Below are 9,580 nucleotides of genomic sequence, written 5' to 3'. Positions count from 1 at the left end.
TTTTTTTTTTTTTTTTTTTTTTTTTTTTGTGGGTGGACATTCATCATGTGGGTATTCAGTGGAGCTAACACGTACAAGGGGTAGCACCATGACCTTAGGCGACTACATTGTCTGTGGGATAAGTTTGCCAGCTAACCTCCCATGGATGACGAGCATGTTGGCACTTATCATGTTGTCCCCACTTGATTGAGAGAGTTTTTAAGGTAGTGCTTCAACTTCGGACATAATTACCACTGTGTATGCTGAGTTAGCTATCCATATTTATGCACAATAAGAGCAATACATTCAGAGTCTAGAGTAAAATTTGTGGTCTCCTACTAGGTCAAGAATACGATGAGAGTCTACAAGTAAGTTGCTTATTAGGTATATCTATATACTCGACCCTTTCTACTTTTTCTTTTCCAGGTGCATGATGTTGCTAGTCGAGGCAAGGGATACTTTGAGCTCATTAGCAACAAAGGGGTGTCGACCCTGGGCATCTATCTTGCCCGCTTTTTTTTTTTTTTTAAGTCTATCATACCATATATATTATTTGTATCTCAATCTCATTTCCTCTCTAAAGAACTTTGGTTTTGGATAATTATTAAATGTTTTAAAATCATGCGAAATTTTATGGTAGATTTCTGTTGTCTTTTTCATACACTCATATTACATTGCATAGTCTGTTAGTCACGTCCTATCTTTCAATGCCTTGAAATTCGGGTTGTGATAATTTATCGCTATTTATGATTTTAGATAGTTAAGTGATATTTGTTTCATGGATATACTCTAAGGTCGATTTTATAAATGAATGGGGACATAAATTTGTAAGTTTTTCTTGATTGGAGAGATTATTAGAAAATTGTTTGAATGTTTTGAGTTTGAGTCAATCAATTCACAGTAACTTGTATATGAAATTAAGTAATTGAGTACTAAGATAATACGTTAAGGTTGGTGTTCTACCTTGCTTTACTAGGGTAAGCTCATTCTTACTCTATTTCATGGTTTCGAATCTTTGACGAACCAACATTTTTTTTTTTTTTTGTTATTCTCTTTTTCTTATCTCTGTTTAATATAGTTCTTGAATCTTGTTTTAAAGTTAAGAGGAAGACATAGTATTTTGTATTCCGCGCCTCTATATTGTTGCTCCGTCACCTAACAATATGACATGTCCAAATAGATTAGTTTATGCATCGATGAGCTCAAACCTAATAAACCCAAGACTAAGTTCACTAAAAATGATTGGATCAAGACATAATGTACCGTTCAAAACTTAATCGACTCTTCAAGAAGATCATCAAGTTGTGAGTCTATGAAACTAAAATTTCAACTTCAAGAATAAACGTTCTAGGGATCATGATAAGTACTCTAACTAATTTAAAAAGTGAAAATACTCTAACTGATTTAAAAAGTGAAAATGTTTCATTATTAATTTAAATGTCATTTTTTTTATTTATTTCTATAATGTGTGAGACTCTTACCGACATCACATTGGTCGGGAGAACAAAATATCTTTTATAAAAGTATGAAAACCTCCTAGCGTTTTAAAGCCTGGAGGGGAAGCCCGAAAGGGAAAGCCCAAAAAGGATAATATCTGCTAGCGGTGGATCCAGAACGTTACAAGTAGTATCAGAGCCAGACACGAAGCGATGTGCCAATAAAGACGTTGGACCCCAAAGGAGGTGGATTGTGATGTCCCACATTAGTTGGGGAGGAAAACAAGAAACCTTCCCCTAACAAACGTATTTTTAAGCCTGGAAGAGAAGCTCAAAAGAGAAAACCCAAAGAGAACAATATCTACTAGCGATGGATTTGGGACGTTACAATTTTTAAACTGAAGTTTAACAATTTAGCCCTTTGAAATTAGTGGTACAAAAAACTAAGTTATTAAGTTACAAAACCACACCAACAAACACTACAGTGGTGGCATGATGCTTAGCTTAGCCCATCCAAGGCATACGTTCGTTAATCGACAGAGTCCTCTGCAACTGCCCAAATAAAAATTCAACAGAGAACCAACTCTTCAAGCATGTTATATAATCTAACAATAACATCTCAAACTCAAAACCCTTGTCGTTTATTGTCATATATTACAGCAAATGCAAACAACTTGCCTCAAAACTCTTAACTGGATTACGATTCGACATGACAGACCACTCCACACTCCGCTGTGAGCGAGACCGACAGATTCCTGATATATCGTCTTCCTTCCTACACACGATTCCCACCGACAGCGTAGTTTGGAACTTCAGCTTGGCTGTCTAGAGGCATGTACTGAGCCATAATAGCTCTGATTTCTGAATCCATGTATGACTGCAGAAGCAAAACAGGACTATAAATCTGCTAAAACTTGCATAAGCAAAGTCAGTTAGATAATATCATATCAATGAGCTTACCCTTATTCTGTACTTGTATACTAGGTATGCTCCACCAGCAGCCATAGCCAAGCCTATCAATATAACCCAAACAGCAGTCCACGCAGATCTCCCACCAGACACCTTACCTGCAAATGTCACCAAAACATTACATCTACTAATACTTCTTTACAAATACAGCCAATTCTTCAACTATGGTGGAAACTTCTTGAGATCTTTCGAGTTCCCTTTCCAAGAAAGAATTATAACTTCATTACAGGGATGGATGCTTTATGGGTGTCTTGGGCTCAAGAACAGGCTCTGTGCTCTGTGGTTTAAAGCAGTGCAAGCTAGTCTTTTGGAATCATGCTTTAAAAATAAGTCTTCTTTAATGTTTAGGGGAATATGGAATTGCTGAAGATGCTGCTTACTTATACAAGTATCATGGTCTCTGATATACAAAAGATCACCACTGCAACTGCACTCATAGCTGCCCCAGGTATTTTTACAGCTACATTCAGGGCACTGACAGGCTTTCTTTTCTTTGCACTCGTCGATATCTGTATGATACGAAGTCGAACAAGTACAAATCACATAATTATCTTAGATGCCTGTAACAGAAGAGTTGCCCCTCGTGTAAATTTGATATGTTTTCATTACAAATTAAACTAGATGTGCAATCACAGGCAGTCAGTATATCACATTCCATTAAGAACCACCAGCTACGTCAGCTCTTTTCTTATAGGAACAAGAATAGCTTCTCTTGAAAGAAATGAAAAGAACAAAAGATGCACATTATAAAACATAATCATGCCATGGTTCATTGTCCATTCAATTATTAAATTACTAGAGATTGCATGGAAAAAAAGTCCACATAGGAATTGATTCACTAATATGACAATGGCTCCAAGAATAATAATAGTCTATCTACAATGCCAACACATTTTTTGTTTGTCAGTATCAGGGAAAACACGGAAGAGAAAAGAAATAGCTGCTTATATAAAAACCACTCTGCTTGCATAAATGGATATTTGACGTAATACTCACATATGTAAGAGAAGAAAAAGAGCCCCTGTTGCTGTTGGACTTGTGAAGAAAAGATGTATGAAATTTTCTATTTTCATTTGATGGTAAAATATGTCAAGCTTTGTGTTCAATTCTTTTGTGAGGCAAATCCTTTTAGTCCCTGACTTCCTATGATGCTCTTTACCACTTTTACTACTTTCTCATTCATCCTTAATAAAAACGAACAAAAAAGTAGAACGTGCACCTTTTTCATATTCCATACGTGAGGAATGAAAGTAATCCACCTAAAATTGGGATGCAATCTTTTCTAGCACTAACTTTTCCATCTCCTCAACAACTAACAAAACCTAGCTGATGTTTTCATGTAGTTTTTAGCACTAGGAGCGTCAATAGGGCTGCTAGCTTGAAGTTGTTTATTTCCATATTTTTAGATCAACAATAAAAATATACTGTATTCAAAAACACCCTAGAGTTTCTGATTAAAAAAAGAAAAAAAAGATTAATAATATGTTAAGCTTCATCCACAATGATCTTATCGGTTGTATTACAGTAGAAGTACTAGTACAGGCTCCCTAAGAAATTTAGGGATAGCTAAACTTCTTCAGTATAACTCAATGGACTAATTCACCGAGAAAAGCAAGTACTCCACAGAAAAGGTAGCATTCATAGGGATTCTTGATTCAGAATAGTAACACGTGAGCTCTTGTACGTTAGCTTTTTCATTTTCCAATAATTCAAAATTAAATGTGTGTAAAACCCAACAGCCCCTAGAATCTCAGAGTCCATACCTTCGCAGCTTTTAACACCATCACCTTTAAACCCTGGAGGACACGAGCAATTCGCATTGCCATGGTCCTGCTTAAAAATGGTAAGTGTTAAATCTGAAACCCTGAGTCTACTACTCGAGGTAAAGAATACGAAAATAAACGAAACATGAAGATTACTAACCGTACAAGCAGAGAATGTATGTCCATCCCGGGTCTCATGCCAACATCCTCCATTATTAATTTTGCATCTTGCAGACCCGCTTGCTGAAAGCCAAAATGAATAATATTTTTATTTAGTATGGCTGCAGAATCAAAATATTAGCTGACAAAATGGGTCAAACTTTTTCTGATAGATCTGAAATTCATAGGAACTTATGAAGGTGCCTTCTCCAAAGAGAAATTATTTGGCTCAATCATTTTAGGATTGCCGCTTGGAGTCCTTGGCTTGAGGGGAAGGTCAGGGTCTCCAACAAGTTCAGATCTTTTTGGAAATTCTTTGATCACCTTATTTTTACTAGTATCTCTAGGTATAAATTGTATGCTTCCAACAATGTATTTAGCTTACTGTTTCTTTTTTAATACAAATAAAAAGAAGGGAAAAACAAGGCATTTAGCTTATCTTTTCTATTGCAAATTGGAAGATTTTTTAGTAACTTCCTTGGCTGAGAGCCTTTCTATATTGTCCCCTCGTTTGTAATTTCATTCTATCAATGAGTCTGTAAGTAAAAAATATAATATGGTTTTGAATTATCATAAATTCCCTCTTTATATATTAAAATTAAATAATATATGAACAAATCGAGCATCAAATGGGAAAAAGAAGGAAAGTTTAAAGAGAACTTTGATTAAAGATTAAAATTGAAAAAAAAAATGTAGATACTGATATCTAAGCATATCAAACTATCCAATTGGAGTTTAAGATAGTCCTTATAACTAAACTGCCCAAGTAAAATTAAGGAAACAGATGGCATAATAAAACAGGAAGCAAAAATGTTTAAACATTCTGATCATGATACCTTGTCTTTCAAAATTTCACAGCATGTATCACTGATATATGATTGGAATTTGGTCAATATCAATATTTTATTAATGCATTTCCAAAGACAAGAAGATGAATAACTTTTACCTGCACAAGTGGTGTAACCATCTCCTTTGAACTGCACACCATCAACAAGTGGGCATTCACATACCCTCCCACGAAACGTATCCTATGTGTATCAAAATTGTCAAGAAGAAATAACAGAGTATTAGACTTCTGATGTAATCTATCCTTGATTTAATTTACTAAAACTTGACGCCTGGTTTGCCGTATAATCTTGATTTATACCTTGCAGGCTGTTAGATTGGCAGTGTTATCTTGCCAGCAACCACCATTATTATCTAAGCATTCGTTGGTCTCTAAATCTGTCATGATCAATTATCAAATCTAATGATGTTAAGTCTAACACGGTGAGAATGGATAAACAGTCGAGAAATCATTTATTACATACCACTACTCAAGCAAATGGCAGGTTCAGTTGTTTCCTCAAAACCTGAACATATGGCCTTCAGAACTGCACCTCTCACCAATTTTCCTGCAAGCATTTAGGTTAGAAATGGCAATTGTCCAAAACAAAGGTCACAAAAACAAGAGCAGAACAGACCTCGATATTGTCGATTATTTACAACAAGGGTAGGCAATATGGTAACATCCCCTCTGGATCCTTTCCCAACCTACTAAAAGATTTACGTCAGGCAAGACTAGATAGCAGTTAATGGGAAATAAATATAAGAATCTTGTGCTTTCAATTAAGAATATGAACGAAAAACATAAAATATTGAAGAAGGCAAGGGAAGGATGTCTGTAGGAAACACGGACTTGGGCGTCTTGCTCTTCTTTCAAAACTGGATTTTCAGTATCAGCATTTGGATCCCCCATGCACTTCTCAATCTTGCTAGCATCAAGCCCTGAACATAAGTCAGTAACGAATTTAAAATACCATTATTGTATTGGATGTGTATCCTCCAATACAATATGCAACAATAACCAACATACCAAGAGACTTAATAACATCATTAGCACAGTCCTTGTTGTACTTCTTCTCCTTCATTGGACATCTGATCTGAAAATCTGTCACATAGTCCCACCAAATCCAAGGTTTTTGAGTTTCATTAGCCACTTTGAAAACACATAACTGCCTCAAGTTTTCAATCACCACATCTTTCCCATCATACCCAGAACTGAAATCCTGTTCGGGATCAGGAGCACAATACCTCCCTTGATTGATACATTGAGACTTGCACTGCTTGCTTAGAATGAATGCCTGTGGGCAATACCAAGTAATATAATGTGGTGTGAACTGTGAGTAACCACCCTTTTCAAGTAACTGGGCCGCACCTTTAAAATCCTTCAAGAATTCCATTAGCATGTTACACTTCACACCACATTCATCGTTACTGTTAGTCCACAACTCATATTCCACACGGTCATCAGGATGAGGAACCGCTTCCCTCCAATCAAGACTCACACTGACCATTTCTCCAGAACTGAACTCTTTTTTCAGTTTCTCACCAAAACTTTTTTCAATAAGTGCAGACGGTATTGTTATGTTTTCAATGTATTTTGCTGTAGAACCATCCTCTTCAGGGGTGTCCATGGTTATTAATCTTTCCTCAACGTTGTCTGCAACAAGAACTGCAGAAGCACCAGCCTTCTGAGCATTCCAGACCTTCAATGCAAAGAAACAATCTGGAAGCCAGCATAAAAAGCAAAAAGTCAATAGCCCAAAATATACTTTTTTCCACATAAACCAAAATACACATCAATATAACCACATAAAAAAGTTCAACAGAAATTTAAGCTTCATGAAAATTTTAAATCAGGTATCAATCTTTTCTTGTGAGATCCCATATCGGTTGGGGAGGAGAACGAAACATTCTTTATAAGGGTGCAGAAACCTCTCCTTAGTAGACACGTTTTAAAAACCTTGAGGGGAAGCCCAAAAAGGACAATATCTACTAGCAGTGAGCTTGAGCTATTACATTTCTCTACTTCCCGATTCTTGGTATATGGACAACAAGTCAATAATTGTATACAAATACTGCTTTTCAAAGTTGTAAGTGCTGAGATTAATAAATTGCACAAGTGAACTCATACTTGTTTTAAAATGTATCCCAAAGAGGAATACCATACCTACCTCCCCCCAACACTTGATACATATGGACAGCAGAGAGACATTAACTGTTTGTTTAATCATATCCAATTGCAACTATTGTTGGCAACACAAACTTCAGTTTTTCATGATGTGTGCCTAATGATATAGTAGTCTGCAACCTTTTGTGGGTTGCATCACAAGAAAACAGCCAAAATTGTATGGTCGAATGCATGAAAAGCTCAATTGTCGAATCTGTGGCTTAAAAAAACAAAATACTTTTCAAGGGTAGAAAGAGGGAGGTATTGAAGTTCATTATGCATGTAGATTCTTGATCCTCTTCCAGAAGTTATCATGATAAATTTTAAGTAACCATTCCACCTTTCTCCGGTTACTTGTAACTCGTCCATCGTTCTCATTAACGTCAATTAGTACCGCCCTCTCCTCCCCCACCATTGCCACCGCCACCAGCGCCGGTGTATTGTGTACGTCCATCACCCCCACTGCCACCACCAAACTCTCCCCCACCTCCTCCTCCCTTGTTCTCACCACCCCCACCTTTTTACTACTACAATTCACCACCACCGCCCAACTCTCCACCTCCGCTGCCATTGTACTCTCCTCCTCCACCTCCCACTCGCCGCCTCCTCCACCGCCAATCCATCCTTACTTATCTGTCTTTAGGTATATCTACATTCTTTTGGCTTTAGTCTCAAGCGATTCCTCTCCTCTACCTTCTTTAAATCTAATTTTCTCTAGATCCAGAATTCCAGTTTCAAGTCAAACAAACAAAACACTTTAAATCTCCTCATCATGGGCTAATCGCTGCGAGAGCTGAACCTTACGCTTGGAGAGGTGGTTTAGATTAAAACAAGAAAGAAAAAACAGAACACTAGGTAGCCTCTCAAATGTCAATATAATAAAACTCCTGAAAAACCCAAGATCCAAACAACTGAATTCTCTCGGTCAATGAAATGTAGCATTACTGTAATAAACTAACTCGAGCAGCAGCTAGACAAACAAATCAACTAGTATCATGAAAACTATTCTTCAATTAGCGAATTCAACCACCAATGAATCACCATAAACAAAAACTAAATCTAAAAGCAAAATTTACCTCCTCGATCGAGCAAAACGAACGTAGGGAGAGCTCCAGACTTCGACTGGAACGAAATCCCAGCATCGCTGAATTCTCTGCAACCCTTCTGATTCTCCTTCGGAAACACCACAGTCCCAGACATGCTACCTCCATATTGAGGAATGCCAAAATTCCCAATAGCACTATCGTAGGTACCTTTCAAACCCTCAGGCGATGTAACCCTCAAACTATTCTTTTCAACCACGAACTTGGCCACAGACAGTGGCACCAAAGACAGCAGAAGAAGAAAAAGCCCTAAAAACAAACTCAAACCCGACTTCTGAACCTCCATGAAAGGCATTCCCAGATGATTAAAATAAACAAATCACCAATATTCAGATTGAAAACGAAGCTAAATTCGTGAAAAGGATGAATCAAATTCGTATAAAAAAAAATCCGCCGCCGTCGCTGCTATGAGGAAGGGCGCTGTTATTCTCTGAATGAGAAAAGACAAACGGAGTTGTTGGATTTGCTTTAATGGAGGTCGGATTCGTGGCGAAGAAGGCAGTGCCCTTTCAGTCCTCGCAACTCGATGACGGAACGAGAAATGATCCGTGTGAAGTGAAATCTTTGGAAACAATAGCTTTAATTACGCTGCATGCCCCACTTGCCTTTGATTATCGAATTTAACAGAAATTTTCAACTCATCCTTCCGGAATTAGAAATTGAACGGAAGAAACCTACGGAAAATCTTTCAAAAATCCACAATATTTCTCTTCATATTTTATTTTCCCGGAAAATTAAATTTTAAAAAATATTAATCGAAAGTTTTAATTGGTCGAACACGACTCTCCACAATAGTATAATATGGTCCACTTTCAGCATATTCGTTCGTTATAAACTCATGATCATTCCCTAAATTAGTCGATGTGGGACTTTCATCATCCAACACTTCCCATCGAACAAAGTACGCCTCCCCTTAATCGAGGCTTGACTCCTTTTCTTTTGGAGTCATTTGTTCGATTTACCGATCTATTGGCACGACTAAGTTAAGAGCATGACTCTGATACCACGTTTGAAAGTTGTGTTCATCTAACAATAATTACCTGCCTACTAATATTAAATTTTTTGGATCGTGTATAGACAATTGTCAACGACACCATGACACTAAACTCTAAATATTGATCGTATATTTCATGTAAACAAATACTAAAATGGTAAGGATATTAAAAACTTGATATATAC

General features: G+C 36.9%; 1 protein-coding gene across 1 annotated transcript; it reads right to left on the bottom strand.

The window, feature by feature from the left end:
• Positions 1-1,865: 1,865 nt before the first annotated feature.
• LOC111434588 (vacuolar-sorting receptor 3-like) lies at positions 1,866-8,990 on the bottom strand. Its single transcript, XM_023072039.1, has 12 exons — positions 8,375-8,990; positions 6,162-6,854; positions 5,985-6,073; positions 5,770-5,839; positions 5,617-5,700; positions 5,454-5,530; positions 5,253-5,334; positions 4,308-4,390; positions 4,148-4,214; positions 2,765-2,893; positions 2,376-2,482; positions 1,866-2,292 (listed from the first exon to the last, which is right to left on the bottom strand). The coding sequence occupies exons 1-12, from the start codon at positions 8,694-8,696 to the stop codon at positions 2,191-2,193; spliced, it is 1,905 nt and encodes a 634-aa protein (XP_022927807.1). The 5' UTR covers positions 8,697-8,990; the 3' UTR covers positions 1,866-2,190.
• Positions 8,991-9,580: the final 590 nt, after the last annotated feature.

Source organism: Cucurbita moschata, unplaced genomic scaffold, assembly GCF_002738365.1.
Source record: "Cucurbita moschata cultivar Rifu unplaced genomic scaffold, Cmos_1.0 Cmo_Scf00045, whole genome shotgun sequence".
In the NCBI taxonomy this organism is placed as follows: domain Eukaryota; kingdom Viridiplantae; phylum Streptophyta; class Magnoliopsida; order Cucurbitales; family Cucurbitaceae; genus Cucurbita; species Cucurbita moschata.
The sequence above is the reverse complement of the archived record's forward strand: the minus strand, read 5'-3'. Positions and strand labels throughout refer to the sequence as shown.